General features: G+C 42.1%; 1 protein-coding gene across 9 annotated transcripts in view; it reads right to left on the bottom strand.

The window, feature by feature from the left end:
- Window positions 1-3,007: 3,007 nt before the first annotated feature.
- Rora (RAR related orphan receptor A) overlaps window positions 3,008-17,028 on the bottom strand; it is a 735,488-nt gene continuing 721,467 nt past the window's right edge. For 8 of the 9 annotated variants that reach the window (XM_042281195.2, XM_076576581.1, XM_076576583.1 and 5 more), the window contains 5 exons: window positions 15,332-15,464; window positions 14,425-14,532; window positions 12,901-13,011; window positions 11,572-11,684; window positions 3,008-9,665 (listed from right to left, as the gene is read on the bottom strand). In XM_042281195.2, the coding sequence (XP_042137129.1) occupies window positions 9,501-9,665; window positions 11,572-11,684; window positions 12,901-13,011; window positions 14,425-14,532; window positions 15,332-15,464 (630 nt within the window). In that variant the 3' untranslated portion in view covers window positions 3,008-9,500. The remainder of the gene's footprint in view (window positions 9,666-11,571; window positions 11,685-12,900; window positions 13,012-14,424; window positions 14,533-15,331; window positions 15,465-17,028) is intronic. The other variant, XM_076576582.1, reaches the window with a different exon arrangement.

Below are 17,028 nucleotides of genomic sequence, written 5' to 3'. Positions count from 1 at the left end.
CGGAATCTAGACCCTCTTCTAGAGCAGCTAATGCTCTTAGCCACTGAGCCATCTGTAACAGTCCAGGTGGTGCCAATGTTACTGATCTGTGGGTCTTACTGATTATCAAGGTTCACTGGACCATTCACAAGAAGGGGGATATAATTAGAAATGTATACAGTGTCACTCAGGAAGGAAGAAATGCAAGACAAATGTTCCATTAGAAGCTGAAGTTTTATTATAGGATAAGAGCACACAAAGCACATCTAAAATTGATGTGTTCAATGCACTTTTAATAAAGGTACTGTAATGTTAAAGGTACAGTTGCTAAGTACAATATAACAACATCCATATTAGAATGAAAATTGGAGTATTTAAAAGACAACATTAAATCTCTCTTTTTTTACATCTTGTATTTACAAAATGAATCAAAATATTTTTTTTTCTTTAAATTCAGGATTCAATAAAATAAACAGCTGGGAATAAGGAATCTACTACAGTAGAGAGAGGATTGAAAAGAAAACCAATGTCAGTGAAAAGTGGGGTGAGCCTCTAGTAAAGATCATTAGCAAAGTTTTAGGTCCATACTATGGTTTTTAAGAATCCCATAAATGGTTTGCATTTCTAGTGTGACAGAAAAAGAAGCTTGACATCCTGTACACAAAAGAGACAGCATCTTATTTATAGGTTCGGCATCGCTGCTTCCAGACTTTCACAACCACTTCCAGCAGGCCAGGCTTGCTACCTGTAGAGTTGTGTGACATTTGTGTGCTTGATCCTGGAGACCCACACACAGTTAGACTCAGCATTTCATGTCCTCCAAAAGGACAGCGTGACTCGTAGACTTGGATATAGAATTGTTAACTGTATGACTTTGCAAGTGTCAGGTTTTGCCCAAACACTCAGCGTGGGGAGTGTTTTAATTGTGAGCACACTTGTCATTTTAAACAGTCATCAAATGCTGACATGTGCTGGCCATGTGCAAGTACAAAGAGATAAAATTTCTACCCTAGGAAGCTTGGGATACTAAACTGTGCAAAAGTCAATCAATCAATCATCCAATCAAACAAACAAACAAACAAAAAAATGTTTCAATTTCTCTTCAAGCTAGACAGTTAAGGAATGGCATGATTGCATTAAAAGAGATTTCTCCCTAAATTGTATCAAATTCACTTTAAAAGGTCAATTATTAGCATTAGCTTTCATTAACCACCTGATTACATTTATAATCAAGGGAACAGCAATAAAAATGGGAAATGTCCAGAATGGTGGCTAAGTATGTATTATGATGCGTGGGATCCACTAATCGTGACTTGAGAAGTTATCACCTTCAGTTACAAAAAGTGCAGTAAACAGAAACATTTGCTCTATATTTATAAATTGCTCAAAAATCTTTGCTAAAGATCTTACAAATTCAGTAATTCAGTTACAGAACAATTCTAATCAATATTTAAGAAGGCTAATTACATCCTTAGTTAGATATTTGCTGTACAACTCTAACAACGCCAATTGGTCTTGGGAAAGAGGTCAAAGTTAACAAAGGTCCTCCACTCAGTTCACAGAACTGGTTGCGGTCATAATAAAACATCATCCCTTGCTGAATTTGGAGTGTAGCCCAATGCATATGTCCATACATCTCATGACTGAGACAAGGAGAATGGCCTCCGGTGCTATCAATCCTCTATAAATATTCTACATATTTTCTATACTAGGAATTAATAGATTTCAGTCAGGTGCCCATTATGGAGTTCCTCAGTAAGGCAAGAAAGGATTTCTCCACTAAACGAGATTGTTGCTTTGGGGTCAAGGCCTGTCAAATTATTTTTCAGCTCAGGAGATGTGATGTAAAGCTGAGCAACACACTTAAATAAATGGTAACAGTTTTTTATGTCCATATTTATGAACAAACTCACCCAGTATATGTCAAATATCCATACTAAGGATGTAATTTTATCCTAATTAAATACACTCTAGAATAATTTATATAATGATATTATGTATTTAAAGAGAAAAGCATGTCCCAAATCTAGCACTCTGATACAGTTGCCAGTTGGGTACAGGTAAATATATATATATATATATGTATATATATACAAATATATAGTTATACTCAGTGAAATTAACAAGACCCAAAGGTGGTTTTGTCTAGGAATAAAAGGGATAATTTTTTTTTGTTCACAAAAGTAACTTATCTAGCACCACACATCAGAAAAACACAAAAATAGCACACTCTAGTTCTAAACAGCTATGTCTAAAATAGATTATATCGTAAAACCAGTATTACACAGCATATTGTGGATTTGATAAACAGATAAATATTTGCACTGAGTAGGCTGTTTATAATATAACATCTTCTTATCTATACAGAACGAAAGCCAGAAAGTTAACTGTATAGAGGTGTGCAGAACAACATTAAATAGTAGGACTCAAAAGCAGGGTGAAGGTCAATTTGAAAGAAGAGTAGGAGAGAATGTGTACAGGCCATTACAAGTTCTTAAGTTAACAGTAAATAAGGAATCTGTTGCTCGAGTTGAGGAAAGCAGTAAACAAGAGATTGCATTTACATGCAGATGTCTAAAATTTGTAGTTTTTAAAGTCTATGCACAAAAGTCATTTGTTTTATTGCTTGACATTCAGTTATGGCTAGATTATTTAACCTATTATTTTTTTGTACTTTGGAAACAAGTATATTGTTAAAGGTGCCATAAAAATGGACAACATTGAAAACGGTTTGTAAATAAACCACCCAACACTGCAGTTCTTTACAGATTAAAAGCCTTGTCTGGGGTTTGTCGTAAGTTCAATATATTTAAACTGGGAAAATAGGTTGTAGCTTGAAGCCTCCCATTGGCCCAAACATCCAATACAAAAACACATCTCCACAAAAGGAGCAGGCAGACAGTACAGGTACATTTAAAGAAGCAGCCAGCTAATGTCCTACTGTTTAAAATGGTTGCCACTGTTGCAGATGAGATTTCAAACCACTGTGGAGAAGCAGAGAATTGAGGATTCGGGGAGATGTGTACAGTACATACAGATTGTGTGTGTGTGTGTGTGTGTGTGTGTGTGTGTGTGTGTGTGTGTGTGTGTGTGTGTATGTGTGTGTGTGAGTGTGAAATCATATTCACTATATTGCTCAAGAAATTTCTGCATTTATGTATGCAATGTGTTCAGTGATCATCATCTTAGACGTAGTGACTCCTCCACACAAGTCATCATGAGAAAGGAATCCTACAGGAACACAGGAGAGAAGCCAGTTGTTCTGCGAGAACAACATAATGACATGCATAGCATATAAAGCTAACAGCAAGCTGTCATTAGCTTCTAGGAGGACCAAAGGAAAAGCACAGGACACTGCATGTAAACAGAGAACACATTCTCTGGGTAGCTCTTCCAAACATTCATCGCCACTCTCCACACGAGACCCCTGGGAAATGGTGGTTTCTATTTGGATCAAATATTCTGTCACCCATTTACAAGTAAAGAAGCGACTGAATAGTGTTTATTGCTCTAAGTTCTGAGGATGTGTGTGGTCGAACATGCTCTGCCTCCATTCATGGACAGGGAGCCACCTTCCTGGTATGAAGCAGCCTTCCAGCTTGCTTGTTTAAAAACATTATTTTGATAGTGTCGTGAACTGATGAGACACATGCATGCATGGGCACAGGAAGAACACAGTTACCTTTGATGACATTGATAGTTGGCCTTATCAATCAGTTAAAAATCAACAGCAATGGGAAGTCCCTATTATCAAAGCTGGTAGAAGCATCTCATACATTAGTGTTTGGGGAATAGAATGAAGAGCAGCATGACAGAAAATAGCAGTTAATCAGCGTTTGACTGTTGTGGCTGCATTTCTGGGCACATAACTGATCCATAGTACAAGGCTGCCCCTGTGGGGTTCTGCGTCACAACTTTGAGTAAGAGGTGGCCCTGTGATGGCATGTAAAAATGTCTCACATGTACACAGGTGCATTGATGGGGAGAGAAAAGGAGGGAGGTTTCTGCTTCCTTCTCCACTCCAAACAAGGTGCGAGGTGGTACTGTCACCTGATGGACAGGGACAGGTTTCCCATACCAAGTTCTCTTACAGCAATAAGAAGCTATGTGATTCTGCCAGGCATGTATTATGGGGCAGGAGACTCAGAATCAGTAGCTACACTGAGCTGCTTTTATGGGAAGTGGTATATGGGAATGTGAGGCCAGAACTATGGTCAGAACTGTGAAACCCTTAAAGCTAGATCGAGTTGTGGTCTGTCATGAAGGAACTGATCTGTCTTTAAATGTCAGCTCTTACAAGAAAACAAACAAAAACCCCACAAACCAAAAAAGCTAGGGCTGTGGAGTAGGAACTATTTTGCATAACAGGAGTTTGGTTTGCTCCTGGAGGAGAATACAATGGAAAAACACACAAAAACCCCCCAAAACTGTTGTTTCCTAGATCTGAAAGACTCTCTGTTGCTGCCTATTTCACTGACAGGTTTTACTGCTGGTTAAAAAAAAACAACAACTTAATTCATAACACATAGAATTTGAAACTGTTTAAAATGTAAAATTATTTCCCATGATCGTCTTAATTGTTAGGGAAATAGCAAACGGGCTGCGCTTCGCTCCTTGACTGGTCTATCACTTCTGAAGTCATCTTTCATACACATTGGCAGAATGTCACACTGCGTCAGGAGTTACAAAGTATTCTGAAACACAGGAATTTTGAACTCAACAAAATGAGACAGTGAAGAGTTCACACAGACACACACATATACACACTTCTCTACAGTTCACTTGTGCCTTGGAGGGATAGCATTCATCATTCTTTTTAATAGTAAGAACACAATTTGTCCCAGTCCACTGGCCACCCTGTTTAAGAGTTTTAGAAGATCCCTGAGCACAGTGTTTCTGACTCTCAGCCCCAACTCCAGACAACAGGGCTGTCCTTGACACCAAGATGGATTGTCATTCACAGTAAGTCAATCATAAGGTGCTTTTTTGTCCCCCTTTCGGTTTCCACCAGTCAGCACAAAGAACTGTCAGAAAATAGCTTTTTATTATTATTATTAATATTATTAATAATTGTTATTTGAAAATAATAGTACTGGAAAGACATGACTCAAACAATCGGTGTTGGAAACAGTGGCTTTAGGCGGATTATCTGGCTGCCTCTCAACATTGACAAGTGATTCGATCGACATTCCTTAGCCAAAAAACCAAAAGGAAAAATAAACCCCAAAACAAACAAAAAAACCAAAACAAACCCAACAACTGTACAAATATGTGTTTTTCCCTGAGGGATCAAAGTACACCCGCAAGTGCTCTATGTACAGATATTGCACTAGGTAGGAATTAAAGACGTGTGCAAAAAGAGCAACAAGGAGACGCTCGCATCCTACCGAAACCTCCTTCAAGGCTTCTTCTAAGTTGCTTTGCATTTTGGAATGTCGGAACACAAACAGCCATCCCTTAGTCTAAAACTAAAAACACGTACATCTACTATGGCACATTCAATGAAATAAAAAGTTTTTTTTCCAAAGACAGATAGGCAAATTCCATCAAGAAAATAATACAAAGTTTGTTTGTTTGTATTTCTTTTTTTAGAAAATTACATTACTTTCTTTCTTTGTTTCACATTACAAAATCTTTTTTTTTTCTTTACACAAATCACATCTTATTGCAGGAATATTTCTAGTGCCATCAAATATTTATAGAAGGGTTAAAAAAATAGAAGTCTCTCTAGAGTGGTCCAGACAAGGCTTTGTATAGAATAAATCTTTTTTCTTTCCATCTTCTAGTTTTGATTTATGTATTTTGAATACATTTTCTTTCCCATTGACACTTAGTAGCCTAGAAGCGGTCTAACACACGCATATCATACACACAAAAGCAACACACACACACACACACACACACACACACACACACACACACACACGCAAAACCACTCTTTCCTCCCCTGATCCTCAGCCCACCCCCATCCACTCACAGAGATCTGGTATCCACTCACTAAAGAACAACCAAACTTGAAGCAGTGTCTTAGGTCATGGTTTCCTTAAGTTAGGAAGGGTGAATCAGGATGTGAAAGACTTTGGAAAAAAAAAATCCATGGATTTAACACAAATTAGAATGCTAAATGCTTTAAAAAAAAAAAATCCATAGCCTTAGCACAATTTGTGATCTGTCCAAAACGTGTTTTCAATTGCACTTTGGATTTTGCTGTGGCCAAGGCCAATTTCTCATGATGTTGCTGGATCACTTGAGTATCCCAGTAATAACATCCAGATTTTGTACAAAAGCCTCATTTACCTTCTGTAAAAAAGAGTTGTCTGATGGCCTTCTAGCAGCCAAGCATACAATACCTGTTCAGTCCCCAGGAGACTGTTGAGCCTTCTAAGTTCAGGCAACTTCAATGACATGAACTAGTAAGCGTTATGGTTCTGTGTCAGCAACCACTTTGTGACACCACACAAGTGGTTCTCACCATAAGGAAGAAAAGAAAAATGCCAAAGGTTTTCCATCCTGTTCTGGACTTCCTGTGACTCTCAACTTAGGTGCAAACCATAGTTGTCCCTCAGTTTCTTAGAGCATCTGTCTCTGTGGCTCCGTCCCAATAATGGCGGAGGAGTTTGCTCTGAAAGCCTACTTCCTGCTTTTCTTTCAGGAACACCTGGAAACAGTACTCACACCACTCTCCTGCTGTATTGTCAAAGCAATGACTCCATGGCATGGTACTGAGATTGCAGTATCTTGTGTTTGTTTTGCATTAGGTACATGCGGAATCCTTTCTGGGAAAACAAATTTCTTTGAAGTTCAATGTCACCTTCTCTCTCACCCTTAGAGAAGTTCGGTCAGCTCACCTTATTCACACATGGACACTGGAATTAGGTTTAGTTGCTCTTTAGTGCGCTAGCACCTGAGGCTGGTCATATGCAGAAAGCTTTGGTTAAAAAGAAGTTAATATATTTTACTAAAACGATCCCCAAATTTAGTGAATCTGAACTAAAAAAGAAAGGAAAAATGAAAACCAAACCCAAACCTCACACCATTCCCTCACACAGGAGAAACAACAGGAAAAAAAAGGGTAAATAAATAACAAAACTGTATTCTTTTCAGAATATAAATACTATTAATCTTTAAAGGAACTATGCTTAAATAAAATTTTGATTTACCCCTTCTTGCCCAATATAAATACTATATGCTGACAGCTAACCTCTCTATATAAACACATAAAATTTTCTATGCTTGTAAGAAATTTAAGTAAATATCGCTCTCCTGTTTATGGTTAAACCCTTAACTATGTTTTTGAAAAAAAAAATCAGATGTTATTTAGGCTTCACCCACACATTTCTGTACAAATAATTCCTTCCTACTTTCCAAGTCCCTCAGTAAATAAGGCAGAAAGTCAGTGAAGTTAAAAATTGTGAAGTGCTCTGGGAAGCTGGCCCTGGTAAACCCATCATATGGACATCAGCAGGAACAGAAATGCTGGCAAAAGATTCTAGAAGGACCCTAGTGGCAGAGGAGGCCATTAGATGTATAGGGTTTCGTAGAAGCACCCACCTTTGTACCATCAAGATGTTTCCTTTTCCTTACAGACATGGTCTTTGATGCCAGACCAGTGTCTTATGACCAAAGTCATCTCCCAAATGCCTCCAAATTTCTCAAAAGGGCACTTGTTTTAAAGGATTTATTGATTTTTTTTTAAAATCTCTGTCTCTCCCACTGTGTGTGTGCTTGCTCACAGAGGAAACACTGGTCTCTCGGAGCTGGAGTTACCGGCTTCTTTGAGTGGCCTGATCTGATTGCTGGGGTTGTTCCTCTGATAGAGCAACAAGCGCTCTGGAGCACTGAGTCATCACCTCTGTAGTCCCAGGGCACTTGCTTCTAAAATATGCACACCTGTGAACATAAGAATGTTCCTTCCTACTCCCACTGGGCATTACTATTTTTTTAAATGCAAAATTAATCAAGGATACCTCAATGCTTCTCACCTGAACACAAAAGCCAAACTATCTTCTAAATATTTAAAAAAATAAATTACAGTCCACAGTTTTCTAGTGAAGATGAATACACGAGAAAATGTCTGCAGCTGGTATCACCTTCACGCTGAAGGCCTATTTTAAATACAGGAACCAGGTTCGACACTGTCTCCCTCCATCTTCATCCATTGTCTACCCAACATGGAGAGGGGCAGTCTAGAGCCTGGGACAGCTAGTCCAGGACCAGTTTTCTCTGAGATGAATTCTTAGGGCTCCTGATGCCAAGAACATAAGACATTCAATAAATGTGGGGAGTGTGTTTGCTCCACGTAGAGTCTTTGGGTCCTTCTTCTAAATAAGAGCTACAATTTAATCAATAAATTTAATCAATTCTGGTTACTAATTAGTCCTGAAAGCATCCAATTCCAAGTTGATACTGTGTCCCTTTGACTACTGAACTGTGTCAAATGAGTCTCTCCTCCTCCACTTCCCAAAGGTGGCATTTTAAAAACTTCAAAAAATGCACATACTCTTCGACTCTGTATGAAGCATAAACACACCCATTCTTAATTGCATGCAAAACAAAATATGATTTAGGGAGCAGTCCGTTAATTCCAAATTTATAGGTGGGAAAAAAAATTCAACATGTTGATTTCTGGATATGACCAGCCAGTCTTTTAAAAGTAATTGCTATTTTTTTTTGTTTTTGTTTTTGTAAACAGCAGCATAAATACCTCCCGACGTACCTTCCAAGCCTTCTCAGCTAAACTTGTGTTTCTGGTGTACATGCGACACGGCGACAGTGAACACGCTAGCATTTAATTTAAAGGAAACAAAAGGTGCAAAACGGAAAGTGCCTTATCAATTCAACAGGAAAAGCTACGCCAGTCACTACAGTTTATATTAATTAAAACAATATATAAACAATATCTCTTTAGCTATATATAGTCTTCATGCCCATTTACCCTGTGTAATATATTATAATGCTATTGTTGCGAGCGCTATGGATCCCCTTTTCACGCCATCCCGCTGACCGGCAATAATCGGTGAGAAAAACAAAAATCTTCCTTCATGACACAGAAAAGCAAGCTGTGCAAAGTACCGCCGCGACCCCCCTCCCCCAACTACGCACACTGGGGTCACCGATTACTGCTGGACTCTGTTGTTACCCGTAAGAGTCTGTGGGCAGTGAGCTATAAGAAAAGGGACTCCTCTGACCGTAGTACCCTCCTCCTGTTATATGCAGAGGTCAACCGCTCTAGAAGTTGAGACAGAAAAAGGGTCCATATCTGTAGGCATAGTGGAAATCATATGCATGAGCAAAACAAGTTTAGCTTTTATTGGTTCTGATTGTTTTCCCTCTGCGCCTGAACCCCGATCACCATAAGATGTCTGTGCAGTGTGGTGGCGCTCCAGGGCTGTGCAGGGCCGTAGAAAGTGTCTCAGTTAATTTTGTCTTCGTTGTCATTGTTTTGTTTCCTTTGTTTTTTTTTTTCTTTTTTCTTTTCACGTTTGTACTTCAGATGTTCTAGAAGTGCTCGGGTACTACGTTTACCCATCGATTTGCATCGCTGGCTCAAATTCTGAAGTGAACAATTCCTTGTATAATGGAGGAAAATGGAGTCGCACAATGTCTGGGTATATTGCTTTAAATGCCATTAGCTTTTCTGTATGTCGTCCACATAAGGCTCTTAACGTAGACACCTTGCATATTAGCTGTAAGCAGGAGAAAGGACAGGAAGTCAGGGGAGGGTGGTCACAAAAGGGAAAGTTCAAGGACTCAGGGGGACCTCCACAGCACTGCTCATCATGGCGAAGACGCACTTGATGCTGCGTAAGCCTCTAGTGAGAGGGCAGGGAGAGATGAGGGAGGTCCTGGGCTAGGACGCTTGGAATACACCACATGCATTTTGAACATGAATAATTTAACTCAAGGAGGTATTGATAAGCAAATTTGCCCCCTCCCCCCTTCACTGCTAGAGTCTAGATGAGGTTCTGGGCTCCTCCCTAATGCGGGGTGCACCATCTGAAGCCCTGCTGGCTGCCTCAGTGGGGAAAAAAGAGGTCTTCTGATGGAGAAGTAGGTGAGTGGCAGTCCTGGTTAGCAAGGGCACTACAGCCAGAGAAGGGCACCTATTTATTATACATCGTATACAGAATGAGTGTGGGTCGATTCTTCCGTTTGAGTTTTTAAAATTGCATTTATCTATCTCAGCTCGCTCTCTCTCTATGTAAGTATGTATATATGGTACATGTGTGTATGTAGGTCAGAGGACAACTTCTGGGAGTCAGTTCTCTCCTTCCACCATGTGGGTCCTGGGGGGTCAAATTCAGATCATCTGGTTAGTGTCTTGAGTCTCTTAGCCATTCACTAGACTGTAAGAGTAAATGCTATGGGTGTTTTTCTTCTAGAGAAAGATCTTTCTCTATACTAAAAAGCCACTCAGGGCCTCAGCTAATGAAAGTCTAGCAGTTGAAGGTAACCGCAATGACCTGCAAAGTTGCTTGTAAGCCCTACTGAACTACAGAAAGGCAAGGTGTCTGTTTCGTGGTTGCAGATGAGAGTCACTGTCTCTAGGAGAGGGCTTCACCAGATCCTGTCTGCGTCAGGCCCTCTAGGATAACAGCCCTCGTGGTGGTCCCATGCTTGGGCAGTTGGGACCTCCCCTTTGCTTCTTGCTCACTGACCACGTACAACATCAAAACCAATTTCTCCACCCTGACCTCCCAAGCCATCAGGAAAACAGCAGGAGGAATCAGGGACGAAACCCAAGCACCAAACGTTTCAAATCACCTTCTGTACACCACCACACAGTAACCGAGCAAAGGGTGGAAACGGATGCCTCCCTGACATCAGAAGCAGCAGCACTGCGAGGTCTGGCCTGTTTTAGCTGTCAAGGGTAATTAGCAAAAACGAAGGAAGCCTCGTGCTTTTGATACAGCACGGAAGTAGGAAACAAAATACAAAAAGCGATTTCTTGATGATAACTAATGAATTCAAGAGACCCAATCTTTGAACACGTGCTTATCTTCTTTTAGTCCTTTCCTGCTTCCTCCTCCTAGATTCAAAGAGCCTCCTGCTTAAGTCAGTGCAGCATGCTGACCCTGCTCTATGCTTAAGTTTAAAGAACAGGAAGAGGTTCCTGAGAGGGTTCATTCTTTAAGGGGGGGGGGTCGAGTCTTTCCTGGGGCTAGAGGAATGAATGGTTCAGTGAGTGAGAACACATACTGCTCTTGCAGAGGACCAGAGTTCAGTTCCCAGCTCACAAGTTTGCCAGCTTACACCTGCCCATAACTTCGGTCCCAGAAGATCTGACACCCTCTTCTGGACTCTGTAGCACCGGCATGCACATGTCCCCCGCCCCATATATATATAATTAACATGTAATAAATGTTTTCCCAGATGGCTGTATTACTGCAGGAAACTTTGTGATCAATTATAATAAATAGAGTTTAACCTGAGTAGTGAGGTTTGTTTGGCCCAACAGAACTTTCTGAGTGAGTAGCCCATGTGCGCTGATAACTTTCTGGGACTGGCCATGTGCCTTATAAAGACACAGCAGGCAAGATCTGTGCCAGAAGATAGGTCAGGCCGGGCCAGCTGGGCCCCTGTGGACCTTACCTTCGTTAGAATCCCATCTTCTCGGTGGTTCTTCTGTAGGACGTGTTGAAGGGCTAGCTGAATTTTCTGTTGCAGTTTTTCTATTTTTACCTTTTCCTGCAGCCACGAGCGATCTAAACGTGAAAAAAGGAGACTCAGTGCCATTCCTTCAACACAGCATCAGACCCTTGTTCCTCCTGCCCAAAACATTGCTTTCTGTGTTATAGTGTGTTTATAGACTCGCAGGCCAGTAAGGCCAGCTCTGCAGCACAGAAAGACAACTTCTGACACAGCGTGCCAGGCTGTTAAATCTTCCCCCAGCCCCTGGTCCTAGGGGCGGGCGGGGGAGGGGGGGTACTCTTCCACTTCCTCTGAAGGACAGCTATATTAGGGCCAATGACTGCACAGGAACCCACTGTGCCCCGCCCTCCCCAAGCTTTTTAGGTACTTCCTTTGCAGGCAGTATCCCCTGTCCTGCTGGCCTTCCTGGAAATGTAAAATTGCCTTTTAATCTGGGGCAACGCAAACTGTCAACAGAATTTCAAATGACTTAAGGGTTGTTCATTTAGGAAGGTCTTTGTGTGAGAATTCCAAGTAGAGGATTGTTCCCCAAGAGGCAGACCTGTGGGAACTCCAGGTAGGTTGGAGGCAGGATAGATTTGTGGATGGCAGTGTTTACGAAAACTGGCGTCAAGAAGAGCAGCCCTATTCTCTGAAATCCTTTGTCTTGTTATGTGGAGTACTTCTTAAAATTGTTGTCTACATATCGTGTGTGTGTGTGTGTGTGTGTGTGTGTGTGTGTGTGTGTGTGTGTGTGTGTGTCTGTCCCCATGTGTGTCCCCATCCCCAAGTGTGTTTGAGAGAGGAATGCATGTATACACACGTTTGTAGAAGCCAGAGGAGGGCATTGGGTGTCTTACCCCACACTCTCCACTATATTCATTTGAGACAGGGTTTCTCACTGAACTTGGAGCTAGTCTGGCAGCTAGCAAATGCCGTCATTCTTCCAGTCACCTTCCTAGTGCTGAGGTTACTCTTACTCGTGTGTGACTGTGCCCAACCATTTTTTTTTAATGTGGGTGCTGAGATCTGAACTCAGGTCCCCGTGTTTGTGCAGCAAGTGCTCTGACCCCCTGAGCCATCTCCCCAGTCCCCTAGGTCTTTAGAAAAGAGCTGTATGTGTTTGCGTAGAGGGGGGTATTCTCTGAGAAACTTTAAACTGAGTAAGGGTGGCGGCTGCTCTGGAAAGCCCCTCAAATACTGGATAAGGTGAAGAAGTCCTGTGCCTTGTGGAAACATTCTTTACCTGGACACGCCAGAGACTGTTGTATTTCTGTTTGATTTTCTTACCTGCTGACATCAGTACGAACGCAGAAAATAATGCGATTTCATCTTCAGTCAGGTGCATAGAACACAAACTCTTCCCAAATTCAAACACAAAGCTAATGAAGTCTTCACAACCTATGGTTAAAATAAAGCAAGTTTAGGATGCTGATGATTACCCTAGGAGAAGAATACAGAACAAGGTGAAGAGATGTGGAAGTTGGAGATGAGATGGGATAGTAAGAGTGTTTCTTAGTTGAGTAGTTTGAAGTATTTAAAAAGAAATTGGCTCAGCCAACATCACCATCACTATTAACATCTCCTGGTACCACCTTTATCATTGCCACCATCATCACAAAGTATTATCACCATCATCATCCTCAGGTGTCCTAGCCACCACCATCAGCTTCATATCAGGACCACCCCCCCACACCCCCCACTTCTCCCCACCCCCCACCCCTGCCGCCGTCGTCATCATCATCACCTACAGTAATGGGAGGGAACGTTTGTCCTTTGATTCCTAGTCAGATAACTACTTGGACAACATTCTTAGCATTGCCTCAGGTTTCAAAACAGCCCTGTGAGGGGCATGTTACTGTTAGCATTCCCATTTTAGGACTGAGGAAATGGAAACTTAACCGAGGTAAGCAATATACCCGTGGTTGCAACCTGACATTCAACCCCAGGTTGTCTGCCTTCAGAAGCCTCATTTTGAATGAACAGGATCTAATGCCCTATTGGCTATGTTACTCAGATCCATGGTGGTGGTGTAATTGTTGTGACTATTCATCAAACTGAAAACAATGTGAAAATCCCCTAAAATAATAATTCACCTCACTGAAGACGAGTTGAGTTTTGTTCCTGTTATCCAGGTTTGCCCATTGGTTACTATCTGTAAGTGGCAGTGGGCCGTGGCGCACTTAGATAAACCTCGGGCCACTCAGGGTTAAAATAAGCCACTCAACATCCCTTGGGTTCCCTTTGTTTCTCCTTAATGGCAACATTCTGATGATTTATATTACAGAAACTCAAGAGGACTTTTTAATGATGCATAATGCCATAGTTTTCTTTAGTTCTGTTGGACTTTTTCGATGTTTACATTTCCTTTTCATAAATGGTTACGGTATGAGAGGATGATGGACTTTTCTATTTTTGCTTCATTTTCCATATGAGTCATATTCTCTCTATTATTTGAACACTTTATTCATTGAAAATCTCATTTATTTGAACCTGAAAGAGGAACTGAAAGATCATGTACTAACTCACTCAGTGACCAACCTACAAAGAGTTTACATGTGATGTAGACAATAACTCACTCAGTGACTAACCTACAAATGAACTTGAGTTTGCAGATGATGTAGACAAAGGTACTTGCTGCATGCAGAATGTTTTTACAGCAGATAGCTACATAGAGTAAAATAGGTGTATCACCCTTTAATTTGGGTTCCAAATAATCAGTTTCATTTTGGGTTCCAAATAATCAGCTTCCATCCAGACGCATCCTTGAACATGACCCCCATTTACAGAGACAGCAGCGTGAGATTTCCTTACCTAAGGATTTGAAGACATCGGGGCCAGCATACTTCCCATCAAAGTACACGGTGTTGTTCTGAGAGTCAAAGGCACGACACATCCTGATAAACACCACCTCTAGAGAGCCTGCATGGGGAAGACTTGCTTAGCATCAGTCCACTGACCCGAGTGCCTTCCTGAGCTGCTAACAACAGAAGCCTTCCTGAGACGGCACAGTGGCAGAGTGCAGGGCAGCCATGTGTTACCAGTCACACTAGCCCTCTGTCCAAGGGACAGAAGAAATGAGGACCGACTCACATTGCAGTGCAGAATTTTAAAGTCACTTGGGAAACATTTATGCATACTTATATAAACAGTCCAGCCTAGGAATGACTCTTTGAGCTCATAAACATCTTCCCAACAACTCGGCATTAGGGCCTGAAGGGTGATGGTAAGATTTGGGGTGCAAATATTCCCCAGGGTAACCTTCCTCCCTGGGGAGTAGGAAAATGGAATGCTTCTTGAACATCTTTTTAATAATATATGTGCACACACACCACATACACGAATAACTTGCTATGTGTGAGTGCTTTGCCTGCATGTATATGTGTGCACCATGTACATGCCTGGTGTCTGGAGGTCAGGAGACACTGGATCCCCTGGAACTGTAGTTATGGATGGTGGTGATCCTCCATGTGGGTGCTGGGAATTGAACCTGGGTCCTCTGCAAAAGCAGCCAGTGCTTTTAAACACCGAGCCATCTCTCCAGCCCCGCTGAATGCGTCTTTAAAATGTTTTTATAAAAAGGGTTCAGTCTCTGCTAAGCAAACCCTGAGCTATTATCCCTGGGAAAACGGCTCCGACACCTTCCTTAGCAAGCATTTCTTTAACAAGCAGGTGAAAACAGGCTGGAAGCGACTTCAGGATGCACTTGCAGAGCACATACCTGCTTTTAGAAGCACAATTTGATCATTTTGACACAGCTCCATAAATCCGTCAATGCGTTTGGCAAACTCCACCACATACTGGATAGCTTCTGTAATCTTGATGGCACACAGCTGCCACATCACCTCTCTCTGCTGTGAAGGAGGGGGACATATTAACATACGACGAGCTGGGACCCCCAGTGCAGCTAGCTTCCCGCTGCCTAGTCTGTGAAAAGCTTTCTTTGGAAATGGGTTAAAAAAAGATTATAGGATTAAAAATACAGTCTCTGTTATTTAGGTTATAAAAGCCTGCTTCCATATCCTTTCTGCCTCCTGAGGTTCCTAGCTTACTGTCTGAAGGCAACTGAATGGGGGTGGCGAAGTGGGGGAGCAGAAAGTCAGGGGTATTCCGAGCATGGGGGACCAACAGCTAGACACAAGTCAGGCGAGTAACATACATGACTGCCGTAACTGTGGGCTCCACGGTATGTGGAGGTTTTTTTTTTTTAAATCGGTTCATTATTTTAGGGAGTTTACCCGTACTTTACAAGGGGGTGGAGAGAAGGAAAGAAGTGTCAAGTACATTTTTTTGTCTATACCTGCTGAGCTAGATGCTTGATGATACCCTTGTTTCATATGTTTATACAAAATTGTCTACTATTCAGAAATGACACCAGAACTCTTGAGGCTTCCCCGCCAGTAGGTAATAAGCGGAGCTGAGGCCAAAGCCCCGCTTCACGAGGCTTGCTGGCTCTCCTCTGTGGCGTGGGTGATGGGCTGCTCTTCTTCCCACCCTCCCACTCATCACCGTGTCCTGGAGCTCTTGTTGCTCATCCGCTCTCCCACTACACACTGCCGTTTAAGGTTATTTCCAACAGGATGATCGGGACCAAACCCTGGAGCTGAGTCGCCTGAGGACATGGTCCTGATGCTCTCACTGTGCAGCCATAGCCACGGGATGATGGTTTTCTCCCCAGGAAGGGTGATGGGGAGGATATACCTCCATCATCTCCATGGTCCTTTCCCAGTCAGACTTTCTACCACCCCTGGCAAAGGTCACCACAAGGCAAATGGCTAGTCACCATTACCTTACCTTTGGCTCACCCTCCCACTTTAGCAGCCCATTGGTCAGTGTCATAGACATAAAAGCAAGCAGGGTCACCACCCGCCAAGCTCTTTAAGTAGCTGTCTGTCTACTGTCTGTCCGGTCCTTCCCCAACAGCCCCCTTGCAGGCAAGCTTCCTGATTCAGGTCGTGGGAATCAAACTCAGATCCTCTGGAAGAGTAGCAAGTGCTCTTAACCATTGGACCATCTTTCCAGTGTCCCAAGTCCCGTTCTTGTCCACAATCCCTAACCAACTCCTTGTTAACCTAGAAGCATGCAGCATGGGGCTGATTATTTTACCAATTCTTAGCTCTCAAAATCTTCTACCGTGGCATCAGGACAAGTCCTAGCTCATGGAGACTTCTGGAAGCTGCCTGATCTAGTCTCCCACTGGCACAGAGGGACTTATAAAACACAATGAAATTTGTTCCAGCTGAACTTTCACCCACTAGCATCTGCGGCAGACAACAAAGCTTTGAGCCTGTGATCAGCTCTGGAAGTCAGGTCCTTAAGCAGAGACTAGAGAGATTTGATGCCAGACAGTCTTGTCTGCCTTCGGTCTGCTTGCACTCTTGAACGAATGCCTTCCTCCAACCCCCTTCTCAATGTTGC

This window comes from Peromyscus maniculatus, chromosome 7, assembly GCF_049852395.1.
Source record: "Peromyscus maniculatus bairdii isolate BWxNUB_F1_BW_parent chromosome 7, HU_Pman_BW_mat_3.1, whole genome shotgun sequence".
NCBI classification, from domain to species: Eukaryota; Metazoa; Chordata; class Mammalia; order Rodentia; family Cricetidae; genus Peromyscus; species Peromyscus maniculatus.
This window is presented reverse-complemented; position numbering and strand designations above follow the sequence as displayed.